The sequence below is a fragment of the Podarcis bocagei genome (genome assembly GCF_964188305.1).
Source record: "Podarcis bocagei genome assembly, chromosome: 1".
NCBI lineage: Eukaryota > Metazoa > Chordata > Lepidosauria > Squamata > Lacertidae > Podarcis > Podarcis bocagei.
Window position 1 is genome coordinate 84,492,535 of NC_138125.1, and position 18,306 is coordinate 84,510,840.

An 18,306-nucleotide genomic window follows, 5' to 3' on the forward strand; every position below is an offset into this window, starting at 1 on the left:
CAGGGCAAAGGCAAAACCACTCAGACCTGTTCTTTCTAGGCACAGAACAAGCAGAAGTATGTATGAGACCTCAGACAGGATAGCAGAAAGCTGATTTGAGACTGGGGAAAGGCCTTTTTTTCTGTCTGAAAAGCAATGGAGACACCTGTTACAACCGCATCTTCAAGGAAGTTTATACCTCAAAGGGATAACATCCAAACAAGCCCAAAGCAATAACTGCTTTTGCTAAAACCAATGTCAACAGGAAACTAGGTGGAAAGGTAATACATGACCAGTGGCAAAAGACTTGAAAACTGGAACAACTTATCACCTGATGTTCTCATGAGGTATGACTCCCATGGCACTGGCTACTTCTACTCCTCAAAGGATCCAAGGTCAAGGTATGTAGGCTCTGAGCACATTTTTCACAGCTGCATTCTGTCCTCACAAACAATTCTGCTGAACTTTACTCTCACTGCACTCAGCTAAGCACAACTGCTGACGCAGCTGCCCTCCCCCTTCCTCTCCTTGCAGGGGAGAAGAGCAGAAGAAGGCTGGCTGCCGATTTCATCATCCAGTTCACGGAGCAATAAGTTTCATTCCAACTCTGACCGTCACAGGCTCAGAGAGCCAACCCACCCTTTTTACAAAGAACTAAATTTGAAGTTTCTACTCAGGAAACCACTGAGAACAGGATGCATGTTGGTCATCTGTTAGGGATTTGTAAGCCAAGCAAATAATCACATATCAGCCAGAGTTTTGATTTCAGAACTGATAGCAGATACAGCCGCCTTACCAACAGTAGTCATCTGCATTTTTGTCATTTGAGCACACAACTTGACAGTGGGTGTCCAAACTTCAAAGTCCTGCTCAAGTCACTGAAGACTGCTGGGTGGTCTAGAACAAACGGCTATCTCAAAGAGTTGTTATGTAGAGATAATTATAATGCACTTTGCATACAAAACCACTATAAAAATAATAGACCACCACCTCTGTTTTCTTTGTTATATATGCATTGTGTGATATACACACAACTTGACTTGTACACCTGACTTTACACCTGACTTGTAAAGAAATTGCTCCGTCATGTTCAGGAAATTTTAGGCAAGTGTGTCAACTAATCCTAAGAGTCCGATTTCCTTGCACAGAAACCAGCCCAAAGTACAGATAGCATGCCACAATTGGTTCTGAAATCTCCTCAAAGCATCATGCAGCACCTCCTGCAGAACCAGGATGCAAAACAAGTCTACCATTTGTTGTACATATTGGCAGCCTGGCCCTGGAAAAAACAATATGGCCCAACACACATACTCACACAAGGCAAAAATAGCCTTCTTTTCTTCTGTTACATTCTAACCTTAGACTTACAGGATTTCCATATATTCTGCTGACTACCAGCCACCATAACTACACAGAAAATTCTGTACACTGCAGGATTGTCCAATCAACACTGCCTAGGATTAGATTGTTACTTAGATTCACAGCCGTGCATTACTACACAGCCCTCTGATGTGTTTATGTGTGGATGATGCTTGTCATCACACAGCACCATTTATGAACTGCAGTAGTATTGTGGAGAGATCTTGCATGTACTGCTTGCTTTGTGCTAACCCGACCTGCTTTAATCGCACCCATTCGCCACCACAATCCCTTAAAAGAAACTGATGTCAAATGATGTTATATCAAGAAAAGTACCTCCAAGAATGCAGAGAGTACTTTACCCTGGGGGTGGGGGCAGAGTGCTGGTCCCCACACACTTCAAATTAAAAAGCAGAAGCTTACAGTGACTATTACCACTCCACAACAATATGCTGAGACTTCATGCCTACCTTTCACCACTGGTGAAGTACAGTGGTACCTCAGGTTACAGACGCTTCAGGTTACAGACTCCGCTAACCCAGAAATAGTACCTTGGGTTAAGAACTCTGCTTCAGGATGAAAACAGAAATCATGCTCTGGCAGCACAAGGCCCCATTAGCTAAAGTGGTGCTTCAGGTTAAGAACAGTTTCAGGTTAAGAACGGACCTCTGGAACGAATTAAGTTCTTAACCTGAGGTACCACTGTACCTAGCATGCCATGCAGCTAGGTAGCAGCATGCCATGACTTCACCAGCCACTGAAACAGGAACCTTTAGTTTCTCTTCAAGCGCCCTAATAGATCTTAGCATGCTACCAGAAGCACATAATTGCAACACATTATATGTGGAGCTGCCTTTGAAGACTTCCTAAAAACCTCAGAACACAGCTGCTTGACTCTTAACTAAGAGTAGCCTTGGAAAGCCCCTCTTGCCAGTTTTGAAACAACTTCCCTGACTGCCAGCCCATTTCCAAGCACAATTCAAAGTGCACAATGTAATGCCCTACCTTTGACCACAAGAATCTGCCTGTTTGTTAACCACCATCGGAGCCCTTGCCTTCCGAGGTGAGGCAGCTGGCTGTAGTACCCCAGCTTTGGAACACAAGCATTCCCTGGCTTTTACTCTTAGGTCTTGTCAGTGTTAGGCAGAGACCTTTTTAAATGTCAGCTTACACATTTTTCTTCTGCTACTGTTTCAGTTTGTGGGTTTGGCTGCCATGCTGCTTTACTCTTTTAATTGGCTTCACTTGGCCGCGAGCTGCCCTGAAAGCTCTTGCTGAAGGGTAGGGCAGACATCTGCTATATGTACACAAAAACAAAATGTCTTTTCCTAAGAAGCGACAGCCTATCCTTTTGACTCAGGGCTTCCCCTTTGGCTGAGGCTGCCTTTGTTCTGCCATTCAAATTCAAAAAGGAGAAATTCTAGAGAAAAGAAATGAAGAAATACTAACGTAGTGCCTTCCCTAAAGTCACTTCTGTTTGCTAGCCAAAGAAATGAAGCCCTTCAGTTCAGTGTAAGGCCTAAGGCCAGAATGGAGAACCTGTGGCCACCCAGATGTTGTTGGCTTCCAACTTTCACCAGCTCCTGCCAGCATGGCCAATGGTCAGGGATGTAGTTCACAACATCTGGAAGGTACCATGTGGGCTATCCCACTATTTTCCTTTGTCCTAAAGGGCAGGGCACTTGCCCATACAAACAGTCATTTGCCTGGACATGTATGAAGAGCTATTATTTAAACTTCATAAGGCATGCTTCTGGAGCCACAAGTTCAAAAACTTACAACATTTAAAAACAACTAAGGGTGCAAGCCAAGCCACACTTAGCAGAGAACAAGTTCAACTTAGCTCAGAGGGAAGGGCTCAGAGGGAATCTTAACCATGTCTATGCAGAAGTAAGTCCTATTAAATTAAGTGAAGCTGACTCCCAGGTGAGTAAGGTTAGGACTTCAGTCTTCTTTCCTAGCAGCCATAGAACTTTAGCTGGTACCATAATTCATAGAAACATAGAGTTGGAAGAGACCACAAGGGCCATCAAGTCCAACCCCCTGCCAAGCAGGAAACACCATCAGAGCACTCCTGACATATGGTTGTCAAGCCTCTGCTTAAAGACCTCCAAAGTAGGAGACTCCACCACACTCCTTGGCAGCAAATTCCACTGTCGAACAGCTCTTACTGTCAGGAAGTTCTTCCTAATGTTTAGGTGGAATCTTCTTTCTTGTAGTTTGGATCCGTTGCTCCGTGTCCGCTTCTCTGGAGCAGCAGAAAACAACCTTTCTCCCTCCTCTATGTGACATCCTTTTATATATTTGAACATGGCTATCGTATCACCCCTTAACCTCCTCTTCTCCAGGCTAAACATGCCCAGCTCCCTTAGCCGTTCCTCATAAGGCATCGTTTCCAGGCCTTTGACCATTTTGGTTGCCCTCCTCTGGACACGTTCCAGTTTGTCAGTGTCCTTCTTGAATTGTGGTGCCCAGAACTGGACACAGTACTCCAGGTGAGGTCTGACCAGAAAGTTGAAGGTCTGGCTGGAAAGCTAACGTCTCAGTAGTTGGCTTTTTAGCTGTCAGCTTCCACTCGTTAACTTTTAAAAACTTTTTTAAAATTACCATATAAACTGTTCTAAAAATGATTTTCAAAGTATAAGTTTAAAAGTTTTGTATAAGCTGAAACACAGCTTTCCCAGAGTTTTATCTGACACAGACCACTCTATGACTTAAAGGAACATTGTTATTCCATATAATAAAAACTCTGGGACTTCTTGTTTGAGAGACAGAGAGTAGTGTATCTTCTATGAGAAAAGGGTCAGATCCACACCATATATTTAAACCACTTTAACATGGAAAGACATGGAAAGTCATGGAAAGCCTGGCTTGTTTTCAGGGTGCTAGGAATTGTGGCTGTGTTAGGTCAGCACTCTTAAACTACAGTTCCCAGTGGTATAATAGTGTTTTAAATGTATGCAGTGAATGTGACCATGATCTCTTAAGAACTGTAAGTCCCCAAGTTCCTTAATTCATGCTGGCATTTTTTTAAAAAAATATTCTATAGCTTTTTGTGAAACTAATATGGTTGATCAACAATGGAAATAATTCACAATTCAAGCACACAGCTTCCCCCAAAGAATCCTGGGAACTGTAGTTTGTTCAGGGTGCTGGGAATTGGAGATCTGTGGGGGGTCAATTACAGTTCCCATTATTCCTTTGAGGAGGGTAAATGTATGGTGTGGGTGTGACTTGTCAGAGGGTCTTCATGCAGCAAACCTGGGACAGAATAGAGTTGGAAATTCATGGAATAGAACAGAAGCCACTCCTGCCACAGATGGACCACAGTGTTCTCAGTGGACAACATGAGTTTTAGAAGAACAAAAGGATAAGAGGGACAACCAAGTACTGATGAAGAGCTTCTCTGATTTCCTTAAAGGAAACAACCACCAAGATAGGTGGGGCAGGTTAGAACAGTTTACCAGAGGCTAGGATTTGTTGATGCCGTTTTTTGTTGAAGTTGGCAAGCCTACAGAGAAGGGAGAGAGAAAGTATACACAGGTCACAAAGTCACCCTAAAGATCACACACACACACACACACACACACACACACACACACACACACACACACTGCTTCCCACTTTGGGACCTAGATGCTTTTAACGAACAGATCCAAAGGACTACCAACCCCACATATTCAAAAGTTATGAGCCGTGATATTAGCATGTAAAAATAATTATACTAAATAGCTGCAAATTGAGATAAACACTGAACACAGCTCTTCTGAACCAATTACATTCCGGGTGGCAATCTTTCTCCATGCATGCAACTATAAGCTTGGGAGTTTTGTTTCTTTTCAAATAAAAGCTGAGATCCTCATGATTTTAGGATTTAATAAAGCCAGCAAAAGCCCTAAACCACAACATCTGCAATAATATCATGATAGCTGCCAGGCCCATTGATTCCTTTTACTTGCTATTAGAGGAGAGGAGAGTTGTCAGCTCTCACAATGGGACAAGAAGCACAGCACACTTTACGAAGGGAACTTAAGACCCCCTTATATTTCATATTTATAATCATTTGTGTACATGATGCTATCAAAGCAGTCACATGTGATTCCAACTGCAATACTGTTTGAGCATGCAAAAGTTTTGGGGGTGCTCACACTCCTTCATTCCGAATCAGTGTGCATATCCCATAACTTTCTGCAGAAACTCCATGGCTTTTTAACACCACAAATGTTCTGGTTTATTCTTCTCCTGCTTTTGCTATGCTATAGCCCCACTGGAGCACAATAAAATTTGTGGCACTGGGTGAGCATCACAGAACAAGCCGACACACACATAGATTGACCACAGTCAAAAGCTGCCATATGGGGAACTTTCAAGGGTCAGCTTCTACTACAGTTGCCCACAGCTGAACTAGGCCATTACCAAGCCAGAATGAAACGCAGCTAAGACCCTATTCAGGCATTCTGCTTGTGTGCAAAATTGATCCCACCAAGCTCTGCTTCCCTGTTGCCGGACTTGTCACCTTCCCAACTTGAGGAGGTGAAAGCTCTGATGCAGGAAGCCTTGCCTACTTCCCAGAAACCTGATCATGCAGCACACTACTGTCACATTCACACCGCACATTCAAAGTGCATGGCTTTCCCATGAAAAATCCTGGAAACTGTTGTTTGCTAAGGGTTTGGGGATTTGTAGCTCTGTGAGGGGTAAACTACAGTTCTGACGATTTGGGGGTGGGGAGAGGAAGCTAGGTATGGTGTTGAAGGTAGCTAAAATCCCACTTGAGACCTTTGCCCTCCATGAACAGGAAGGTAATGGTGGGGAGGGCGAGATTCAGAGGCTTGTCCCCCACTTGTGTATGTAGGTTTTACCTGTGAGCACAGCTCTTGAATAGGGCTTATGTCTCTAACAGGGAGAACCTACGTGCTGAGAGTCCCTCCTCAACACATCCGCCTCCTGGGAAGAGCTCTTCCTTCAGGAAAAGGATCTGCAAGCTGTTCTCTGGAAACACTCCCCCTCCCCTCGGTTAAGATCTCCCCCTGTCCGTTTGGGACTTGAGTCTGCTGAGGAATAAAAATAAAATTAATCCCCTTCTCTCTCCCAAGCGTTTTATCTCCTCTGGCCCTGGCTGATGGCTTTATAATCCTGACTAAATCCCTGTCACTCCCTCTCCTTCGCTCCCTTTGCCCTGCCCCCATTTCTTTTGAATCATGGGCAGAGAAACAACCAAGTCTCTCTCACAGGCGGGAAACATGGCTCTTTCCTTAAAGATGGGGAAGGGCACAGCCCACTCTATCCCAAAAGTCATGGAACAAGGAAGAGTAACCCTGCTCTATCTAGTTAGGCGAAACGCAGGTGATTCACCTCACAGACCTCACTTCCCTAGGGACAAGGTCACACTGGGTCTTTTGAAGAAGAGGTAGGCCTTAAAGGAATGCCTCCCCTTAAAAAATACTGGGAAATTATTATGTAACCTTTGTGACCCAACAGTTCCAAAAAACCCACCTTAGATTTACACTAGAATATAGCAAATGCAGGCCTATACTCTGCATTTCCCAACTTGGTCACAATAGACACAAACAAGAGAGGTTTTTTTTGGGGGGGTGAGGTCCCTAGCAATTGCTCATATCTCCATAAAGAAAACCACTTCATTCTTTCAGAACTGGGCCATAGCATACAATGATTTTTATTTAAAAACATACACATGGCAGGAAAAGAGGCACGAGAAGCAGCTGCTGCGACATTTGATTCCAACTGAAAATCAGAAACAATGCCTTCTCTCTCAAAAATGAACATATCGTTCCAGTGAAAACCTTGACAGAGCTCAGGAAGCCCCCTTGGTTTTTAGAGTAGGGGCAAAAAGAGCTTTAGTATAGAAATGTAATAATAAAATAAAGCAAAACTTAATATCCGGTTCTCTGGCAGAGCATATCTGGATTAGGAAAGACAACCAGTCAGAGATGTATTAAATCTGACTTTGTTCTAAGAGCCTAATAACCACACACGAATCCAGTATTAGCAATGGAAACTGAGGCCCAGGAGCACAACTTATTGACAAAGATCTCACTTCAAAGCTGCAGGTAAGAGGTCTAACAGAATGGCCCAGATGGGAAAAGGCATCTTCTGTCTCTTTATATATAGCATAACACAGAGAAAAGAGTAAAAGCAGTTTTGCAGCTCATTCTGCTATCCCCAGTCCAAAGCCATAATGGAGTCATTGATTAAAAAAAAAGGAAGTTTCTATTACAGAGCCTTTCCTTACTGACTACCTGGCAGCTTTCAAGGGGGATCTGTCATCATAGCAGTATTTCTTCTATTGTATTATTGACAAACTGGTTGATGCTTAAGTTCACCTTTAAAAGCCTGTCTTCCAATGAAATAGAAAGAGAGCATAACATTCACCACCACTTCTCTCCAAGTTAAAGAAGGGGGACTTGCTATTCCCCTTTGTTCTAAAGTAAGGAATGAAAACTCAGTTCTCTCTGGTTCATAGGATTGCTACTTCCCAGCCTGGAGCAATCACAGACCAAGAACAGAAACCTACACTCCCGGAAATCCAGAGATTACTGTCAAGGTTGTGTCATCTCCCCCAATTCCATTCACACACAGAAAAGATGATAATTCAGCATCCTGACAATGTCAGCTTTTCCCCTTTCTCTTTTAAAAGAATGTTTTTCATCTTTAAGTAACAAATTGTGTGTGTGTGTGTGTGTGTGTGTGTGTGTGTGTATGTGTAATGTCCAGTAAAGTTTTCAAAAGACAGGAAAAGGTTCCATTAGCGGCCAGGGAATGGGGCGTCAGTACATTGCAGAGTTCACTGCATTCCCCCTTGACTTGCAGAAGCATAAAAAAATTATGCAAACTGAGATAATAGGTGCAAGTTTGCATAATTTGCGCAAGTTACAGAATTCAGGTTGCTTCAGTGCACTTTAAAAAAAAAAAAATTAACGAAGAGCACACACAATCCAGAGAACTCCCCTTTGGATACAATTTTCCCCCCAATTTTACAAGCAGGAGGACATCACAGCAGCCTCCAAGGGCTCTCATGGCACCTCATACAGGAATCGATTTATTGTGGCACAGCAGAAGGGCTTTGTTAGTAGGTGATGGCATAATATGCTGGAGGGTGGAACAAGTGCCAACAATGCCTTTATATGGTCTACACAGGATGAACAGGACGAATTTACACAAAAGAATGAATGGGCACAACCCTGGCATTAAACAACTCAATATATTTAAAAACTCAAAAACAGAGAAATATTTTACTGCAGGACATTTTGATGCTGACCCAGAAGTCACCATTATTTGAAAACCATGGTACAAAGGAAGACAGCAGAAGGCACCAGCATGAAACTGATGCGCCAAGGTTCATCAGCAAATTTGATTCCACTGATTTAGGTCTTCATCAAGACCGTGGGTTTTTCTCCCATTATGGACATTACGTTACCATAGCAGAGCTGGGAAATAGCATACCAGTTACTACCACTGGTAATAGACTATTTTGTATCAGTTTGAACTTCACATACAGATGCCACAGGCTTGCAATCTCTCTCAAGGTCCCATTCCTGCCCCCTGCTGCCTTCTTTGTATTATATATGAATCTGTTGCACCTCTGAGTGTAACACCTCATGGACTTGCACCCACCAAAAACAGTAGCCATGTTATCCTTTCTGATATCCCAAGACTCCCGCCCTTCAATGGTTTTGCCACAATAGACTTGCATAGTTATTGTTCTGGAATTCGCAACGGAAAAGGGTAGTGACATCTCTTCTGATATGACAAGGCCTGCAGCCTGGTATTAGTTTCTAGCATTAGACAAGTTCTAGTTCAGTTTCAAAGTCGTTCAGATATTTCAGCTCAGCAGTGCTACTGTCCCTCAACAGTGTTGGTGTGTGTGTGTGTGTGTGTGTGTGTGTGTGTGGAAAGCAGGGTATGCCTGTGAAACCTGAAGTTTGACTTCATCTGTTTGACATTTCTATTTAACCTGTGTCACTTGAACTGGAAAAATAAGCCAGATAAGCGTTCTATATTCTCTCTTATCGGAGGCATAACAAAGGTTCCAAGCAAGGAGCAGCCCCACCCATTGAAGACTCTTGCCATAACCCCCCTCACTGGATTGTCAGCCTTATCTTCCCGACTGAGTTTCTCTCTTCCCGGTTCTGTCTGCTGCCACTTATCTCCAATCACATGGCCACAGCTCAATCCCAGGTCATATGAAGTGTGAAATCATTACTGCCTGGCCATAAGCAGAACCTATTTGTAAACCACTTTGAGGTATTTTTTATTTTATTTCTTACAGTCTAGCAATATATAAATTTTATGAAACAATCTAGCAATATATTGTATACAGTCTAGCAATATATAAATTTTATGAAACAATAAATAAACAATGTAACTTTTGGTGCCACTTGCTACTTCCCTCCACCAGACTGGAATAGTTTACAGAAAAATGGGCAAGATGTATCTAGGAGTTATTCCTCATTCAAGGGGGACACACTATATATACCCCTCAGAAGATTTACGTGGTTGAATGACTTTTGCACTACAAGCTTCGGCAATGTATCAACTGAACTTGTCACAATCCCTCAAACCTCTTTTTCTGGCTTAAAATAAAAATGAAAAATGAATCTGACACGAGTTTGTAGAATATGGGCAAACACCATTTTCTCATGACCAAATTGCAGCAGCCAGCCCTTGGTACATTTCAAATTCAGGGGCACTGGCAGTGTTTCTCTAGGTAGAGCTAAGCACCCCCCCTCTCTCTACTAGTCACTAGTCCACTTTTGACATCTTGCCAGCCTTCTTTCTGGCTAAGCTCTACATTTCATAACTCTGCAAGAGCAAGGAGAGAGGGCATGGTGGGACAGCCACAATTTCCACAGCATCCTTCCTCGACAATTAGGCAACCGGTTAGTCCCAACAGGCAAAGAGCTCTTGTTGCGCTGGAAAGTGGGAGATGAAATAGAATCAAACTCTGCACCCAAAGCAAGCACAAACATAAGTGCCCCTTTCCATTATTGTCATTTACATGGTGTAAGAGAAAACAACGGGTTTTCAGCCAGGCCTTTCCATCCGCTTTGAAAGGAGGAGCATGTCTAGGCCTTTACTTAGCCTGGCACACATTGAACTAGTTAACACCTTCTGGCAATAAAATCTGTGAGAAATTAACCTGTGCTGAGGGTCCCACCTTGTTAAGATCACACTATGTGCAGCCCCTTCACATGTACAAGTGACTCTGCAAGGATTGTGCACTTTACGAGAATCGCAGCGAAACTCTCATTGCAAGCTAGCTTTATGTATTTTATATACAGCTGAAAGGTTAATTTAGGAAACTGGCTTACTTGTCTAAGGAAAAAGTCAAGTTCTGAGAGAATGTGCATTATGTTCTGTCTACACTGACCCAAAAGTATGAATGGATGAACACTCTTTTTCGAATAAAGGCTCCTCCACAGCAGCTAAAAGTCCCTGAAGGTTATGTTTCAGGTTATATGAATTTAGTACCGAAGCCCAAAGTGCCGATCCCTTTCAAGACATCTTGCACAGCCATGTCCTGGGGCACATGTTTTAGTGGAAAGTCTGTGCGCATGGGTGGGGAAAGAGAGCGAGGAGTGTCACATGGAGGGAAACCAAAAGGAGGAAGTGACTAACTCCAGTTTTCTTCATGCAACATGTGGGGGGAGGTGAGGAAAAGGAGACCCCCCCAACTCCTTCCAAGAACCATCTTCTCAAATCTGCCCCTCCATTAATTCTCTTCAAACTTCAGGAAACAACTTCCTTTCCCATTGCCTCCCAGCCAGCTTTTCACATTGCTCTGTTGTTTTTAACACGCACATCGAAACTGTGCACACACAAATGCATATTCAACTGCCCCACCTTACAAGTACATGTGCCAAGGATCTGACAGTTGCTGTAGCTCCCAAATGTGCCGCTGTGCAAGCTGCAATAAACATATTTGCTGCTGTGTAGCATTTACAACAGTGCCTAGTCTCACAACCCTTTGCTTCTGCTGTCAGGTGGAAGCAAATCCACCTTTCTGGTCCCTCTGTCAGGTAAAGCTTATAACCTACTGCTGCTATTGGACTGTAAGCCTCCTCTCTCCCCACCAAACCTCATCCCCCACTTTGGAAAAACTTCATTTTTACTTCAAAATAAGTTTAAGCACTTCTGCTCCCACAGTGTGGACAGCGGATCCACTCAACCTACTTCTGCTTGTCGGGAATACAACCAACAAGGGGTGGGACAGCAGGTGCAGCTGAATTATATTATGGTGAGCTACATTTATATCCTGCATTTCCTCCAAGGAACTCAAGGAAGCACATACGGCTCCTCCACGAATAATTTATTATAGGGTCACAAACCCTCTCTCCATTTTAATCCCCACAACAACCCTGAGAGGTAGGCTAGGCATAAAAACAGGGACTGGCCCAAGGTCACCCAGTGAGTCTCATGGGCAAATGGGAATCTGAATCTGGGTCAAAGTCCAACGCTGTACCCACTACACAGGATCCCTCACTATACAGACCCCCCCATCTCCAAAATAGATCTGGCCTCGTTCCTTTAGCCCCCCTGGTGGGGCTTCGCCCTTTCCTTTCCCGCTGCCAATACCTTCCCGAAGCTCGATCCCCTCCTTGTTTACTCGGGAGTAAGCTCGGCGGCGCTCAATCGAGCCCAGCATTACACCCTGCGAGGAGGAGAAGGAAAGGAGGCTGCTCACTCACCGACTTCAGTTGCTCCAGCCGGTCCTTCATTTTGGACAGGTGCTGCTGTGGCTCCTCCTCCTCCTGCTGTTCTCTCCAGGTGAAGCCGGGATCCCCGCCGAAACTCCGCACGGGGAGGAGGGCTTCTCCAGGAAGTGGAGTCCCAGCCCAGAGGGAAGGTTCCTCTTCCTCCTCCTCGCCCCGATCGCTAGCAGGGACGCGCGAGTTTCATCCGTGCAAAGGCTGGGAGGAACACACACCACGCACGCTCACATCCCTTCCTCCCGCGAAGCTAAATCTGTCTCTCCCCCGCCCCCCGTGTGTGTGTCTGATCCTCAGGCGCTGAGCTGGCCGCAGCTGCTAATCCGCCGCGACATACGCGGAGGGGAGGCAAGAGGGGAGGGGACGGAGCAGAGGCGCCGCCCACTTTTACCTGGGCAGAAAGCGCTCTTAAAGAGACATCGTCGCACACCCTCCTTTCTTTGTTTATTAACATATTTTTAATTGAAGATTTCTTGGTTTACAAAAGGATGTGCAAAGTCTCTTTTTCCAAGTGACATTTTCTACGTATCAGTTTCATCTGGTACGCAACTGAGACCCTACCATAGCTGTCAACTTTTCCCTTTTCTTGCGAGGAATCCTATTCGGAATAAGGGGATTTCCCTTAAAAAGGGGGGAAAGTTGACAGCAATGGATCCTACCTGCCTGCAGACTGTCTCTCCAGAGCAGTGGCGTAGCGTGGGGGGTGCAGGGGGGCCGGCCGCACTGGGCGCAACATCTGGGGGGGGGGCGCTCGCACTCGCAGCTCTCTGCCCCTACTTGGCTCGAGTGCTAAAATCCACGGGTTAGGGGGCGCAAATTACCTACTTGCCTTGCCCCGGGTGCTGACAACCCACGCTACGCCACTGCTCCAGAGTGGTGCATGCTCTGGTTATCTCCCGCTTGGACTACTGCAATGCACTCTACGTGGGGCTACTTTTGAAGGTGACCCGGAAACTACACCTAATCTAGAATTTGGCAGCTAGACTGGTGACTGGGAGCGGCCGCCGAGACCACATAACACCGATTTTGAAAGACCTACATTGGCTCCCAATACGTTTCCGAGCACAATTCAAAGTGTTGGTGCTGACCTTTAAAGCCCTAAACGGCCTCAGCCCAGTATACCTGAAGGAGCATCTCCACCCCCATCGTTCTGCCCGGACACTAAGGTCCAGCGCCAAGGGCCTTCTGGCGGTTCCCTCACTGCGAGAAGCCAAGTTACAGGGAACCAGGCAGAGGGCCTTCTCGGTAGTGGCGCCTGCCCTGTGAAACGCCCTCCCACCAGATGTCAAGGAAATAAACAACTATCTGACTTTTAGAAGACATCTGAAGGCAGCCCTGTTTAGGAAAGCTTTTAATATTTGATTAATTATTGTATTTTAATGTTTTGTTGGAAGCCGCCCAGAGTGGCTGGGGAAATCAGCCAGATGGGCGGGGTATAAATAACTTAATAATAATAATAATAATTTGTTGAGACATTAGTGTTACATTAGGAAGAAAAGGGGGAAAGAGGTGGAGGGGGCCATGGTGAGTGGGGGTGGGGTGGCGATGCTTCTATTCTACTTAATGTATGTGTGGGGTTTTGTGTCAGCATCTTACTATTAGTTTGTGTTTCTTTGGTGGTGAGAGAGGTTGGGGTTGGCCTAGGGTGTGGTTGTTTGTGATTGGCTGTAGTCAACTTTGTTTTCATGTGTGAGTGGGGGGTGGGTGGGCATTTTTGAATAAGGTTAACCATATTGATTCATATGCTGTTGGTGGATTCTTGTCGTTGACTTGTTGGGCTGTGTATGTGATAAAGGGGAGCCATACCCTTTATAGAAGGCATCTTCTTCTATTTGTCCCCATGTCAGTTTCAGTTTATTGGTTAGTTTTTCTAATAAGGCTGTTTCCCATACTATTTGGTACCATTGGTCCATGCTTACTCCTGAGAGGTATCTCCAGTGTCTGGCTCTGATGTTAATGGCTGCTGAGAGTAGGTGGGTTATGAGCTCTTTATGATGTGAGTGGGCATTATTATCTTGGAAGATATTTAGTAGGGCCAGTTCTGGGGTGACTTCTAATACTTGCTTAGCTATTTTGCATATTTCTTGTATGATTGTTGTCCAGAATAGTTGAATTTTGGGGCATTCCCACCACATGTGGAGGTATGTGCCTGTGCAGGTGCACCCTCATTTTCTTAGAACAATAGAACTGTAGTTGGAAGGGACCACAAGGGTCATCTAGTCCACCCCCTGCAATACAGGGATCTTATGTCCAACGCGGAGCTCGAACCCACAACCCTGAGATTAAGAGTCTCGTGCTCTAACGATGGATTTGGTTTTCTCAGTCGAGCCTGTTTCATGGAGCTTATAGGTTTCCTCACTATTCCCCTGACCCGCCACCCAGGAACCGTGATTTGCATCTAAGGGAAGTGTAAAAAATGCATGGTTTCGGCTGGGAGATCGTTCAGCAAAAGTCTTCTCGGACTGCTGTTTGCTTTCTCTGGTTTTTATTTTATTTTACCAAAGTAGCATAAGAAGGGCCCTTACTGGTAGAGTTTCTCAAACTCGGGTCTTCAGCTGTTTTGGGGCTCCCATCATCCCTAGATAGCAGGACCAGTGTTCAGGGATGATGGGAACTGTAGTCCAAAAAAAACTGGAGACCCAAGTTTGGGAACCCCCGCTGTAGAGCTAGCTGTCCAAAAGGATTGAGACCAGAGGAAGAAGAAGAAAAGGGTGCAAAAATGCAGCAGCAACGTTTGTTTTGTTTCACATGCATTGATGGGTATAAGGCACTTTTGGAAAGAGAGCTCCAGTCCAGGCGTAAAGAATAGCAGGGGAGAACTGATGGGGTCATTGAAGGCAGAGTGGCAAACTTGTGGCACTCCAAACATCCTCCAATTCCATCTCCCATCAGTCCCAGCCTGCAAGGACAGTGGTCAGGGATAGTGGAAGTTGGAGACCCACTCCCAGTTAAAGGGAGTATTGGACTTGGAAATACAAGTCAGAAGGCTCCCTGGTTTGCCTTCCACAACACACTAATCTTTCACATTCCCTGCCTTACAGGGTTGCTGTAATAATGAAATGGCGCTCTTTGGTAGAGAAATGAGATATAATACATTTTGGCTTTCTTCAGCCTTTTAAGTGTATAAACTAAAATAGAGGCAAGGGAGAAGAATCCTTGTTATTGTAATACAACAGATCATGTAAACTTGCCCTGGTGGTAATCACAATGCACAGAGATGCTAGCAGACAAGGTCCAGGTGCAGACCAGCATTCCTTAAAATTTATTCCTCTGCTGAGATGACTATGATTCCATGTTATGTTGCTATTGCACTGCTGCAAATCTACTGTTACAAAATTCATTATTCACTCACCCATTCTCCACACTGCAAAATTAAACTCCGTTGGGACTGCCAGGCTGGGGAAATTGTTAGAAAGCTGAAAATTCTTAGACAAACAATTACATAGTATGCAAATAATTTGCCTTGAGGCCCTGATAAAAAATCAGAACGCTCACAAGTTTCAGGAAACGTGCAAATTACTGTAATTATATGATGATGCGAAATAACTATGTAGAAATCAGGCATCAAGATTCCTCTGCAGATACCTCTGAAAAGCAGTTTCATTTTTTAATATGTGATTTGGTAGACACAGGGTCGACCTGACAAGATTTAAGTTTTAGCTTAGGTGTGAATGGAGATAATCACATAAGTATTTTGTGCTGATCCCCATTCACAGAAAAGGTGGGATGGAACAGAGTTGTATTGATCTGGGGGAAATGCAGAAAGATAAAAGAATATAGGCAATGGGGCTTGCACCTGGTAGACTGTTCCTCTCTGATGAAGCCATACTGTGAAATAAGTTGCAAAAAAAGAATATGTAAATGGCAGTATATGAAATAAAACAAGCAGTGTGAACGATGCTCTCCAGCAGTAGGGAGGGTGGGGACACACTTATGGATACTGTAAACAAGGGGTAAGCAGTGCAGGGCTTCCAAATGTTGCTGGACTGCAGCTCCTATCATTCATGAGAATTAGCCAGGTTGGCAGGGGCTGATGCGAGTTCTTTTATATATGTATAAATGTTATTTTCTAGTTTTTACAATATAACAAATACACACCTTGCAAACACAAATTTTGAATACAATGCCATATTTTACTTCTCTCTCCCCCGCCCCGTGGTTCCTTTTCTACTTTAGATTTTTAACACTGTATATTCCAATTTACTCCATTTTTAATTTATTTTTCCTTTTATCTTAGTAATATTTTTAACTGCTTGATTTAAATTAATCCTACTAATGAACTTACTTGTACTACAGAACTTTTCAGATATTCTACAAATTTTCCCCTTTCTTTAATAATCCCCCCCCCCGGTTTCTTTTTACCTGTCAGGTTATCTTAAACATTTTCTTCAGTTCATTATAAATCATTTCCCAGAAAACTTTTGTTCTTTCACAGGACCACCACATATGATAGAAATTACCTTCCTTTTCTTTACACTTCCAGCATGAATTTGATTTTGATTTACACATTTTTGCAAGTCTACTAGGAGTTAAATACTCATAAAGTTTTCTTTCAATGTGTAACATGCTGTAAAACAGGCAAAGGCAAACTTGGCCCGCCAGATGTTTTGGGACTACAACTCCCATGATCCCTAGCTAACAAGACCTGTGGTCAGGGATTATGAGAATTGTAGTCCCAAAACATCTGGAGGGCTGAGTTTGCCTATGACTACTGTAAAACATGCTATGAATTTTAAATCTACATTCCACAACTTTTCCCACGCAGCCATTTCAATATTATAACCAATATCCTTTGCCCAGTGGATTTGATGCAAGTTCTATTCCAGAAACATCTAGAAGTTGCCACACTATGGCCAGTGTAAAGATGTCAACAAACTTGGGAAACCTGAGTCCAAATGTCTGCAAGGTACATTCTAAAGGTTCAGTACTGTACTTTTCCTGTAAAATGGGGATAATAAGGATGCACGTCATGGAGCTTTTGCATGGCTAAGCGGGAACATAAATTGATTCTTGTGGATAAGACTATAAATAGCAACCCAGTGCAGAATTTCTGCATAACTTCCTGTCTGGTAACTTCCCATTTGAGGCTGAGAGCCTCCTCGGAACTTCCCACACTGATATTCCTATTCCTTACAGCAGGAATGGACAGTGGTGTAATCAGGGATCAAATCATTCTTATGAGGCCATTCTTTTTAACCACACCTTGATTAAAATTTGGTCGAGATGACAGGCAAATGCACTTTGGGAGGCAGATTCACACACTTTCAGCTGGCAATCCCTGTGCTATAGCCACCTTGCCAGACAACAAATAGTTAACTTTTATGGGCTACCTCACTCTCTTACACAATTAGCCCTTCCTTGAGTAAAAGTCACCAGTAGTAAGGAAACTATGATTTTGGAGGTCGATGTGTGGGATGACCAGATGGGCTTTTATTCAAAGATGTGCTCACTTCAAGGACTGATTGATTAAAGCTATCAATCTCACCATTAAAATAATGGCCTACATTGTTGAAAAGTTTTCTAAGTTTGAAGAGAATTTTATTTGAAGCACATTGTGTTCTGAATTTTCTGAACAAACATTTCCTGGTTTGTATTTCACAATCTCTTACATTTTCAACCAGCATGAGGGAGTACCAACCTAGCTTTGCTCTTGGCTCTGTGAAAGGAGTGCCATTCTAACACAATGGCTCTCTTCTTTATACAAACTTTATAGACTTCCAAGGATTCTATATGGCTTCATTTCCTTGGAAGTCTATAAAGTTTGTATAAAGAAGAGAGCCATTGTGTTAGAATGGCACTCCTTTCACAGAGCCAAGAAAGAATCATGGAATCCAGAAGCTCAACATTCCATCGCTAGCTGACAAATACTTAGTATTACTTTTGAGTAAAGATGCCATTTTAGCTGTCTGTGAGGCTAACTATTTCACTGCTGATCATTTTAGCAGCGATATGGCCATCTTCCCCGTAGCGTTTTGTAAGAGTATTAATAGGAAACATGTATACTGCATTTTTTTTAGAGATTTCAGAATGTTTTCTGCCCAAAATCTCAGTAATCTTTATGACAATCTTGTCAAGCATGCCAGAGTTCTCATAATGAACATGTGGGCTGGAGGCTTCCTGGGGCTACCTAATGTTTGCTATTAAGGTGAGATTTTAACAATAGTCTCCCCAGCTCATGTTTATAGCCACTATCAAACACCACCTTTTGAAAATTCATATGAAGACATATTCATCAGGT

General features: G+C 43.7%; 1 protein-coding gene across 1 annotated transcript in view; it reads right to left on the reverse strand.

The window, feature by feature from the left end:
- Positions 1-12,251, reverse strand: part of STX3 (syntaxin 3) — a 35,319-nt gene extending 23,068 nt beyond the window's left edge. Inside the window, 1 exon segment of the mRNA XM_081171295.1 lies at positions 12,048-12,251. Within this exon segment, the coding sequence (XP_081027421.1) occupies positions 12,048-12,077 (30 nt within the window). The 5' untranslated portion in view covers positions 12,078-12,251.
- Positions 12,252-18,306: the final 6,055 nt, after the last annotated feature.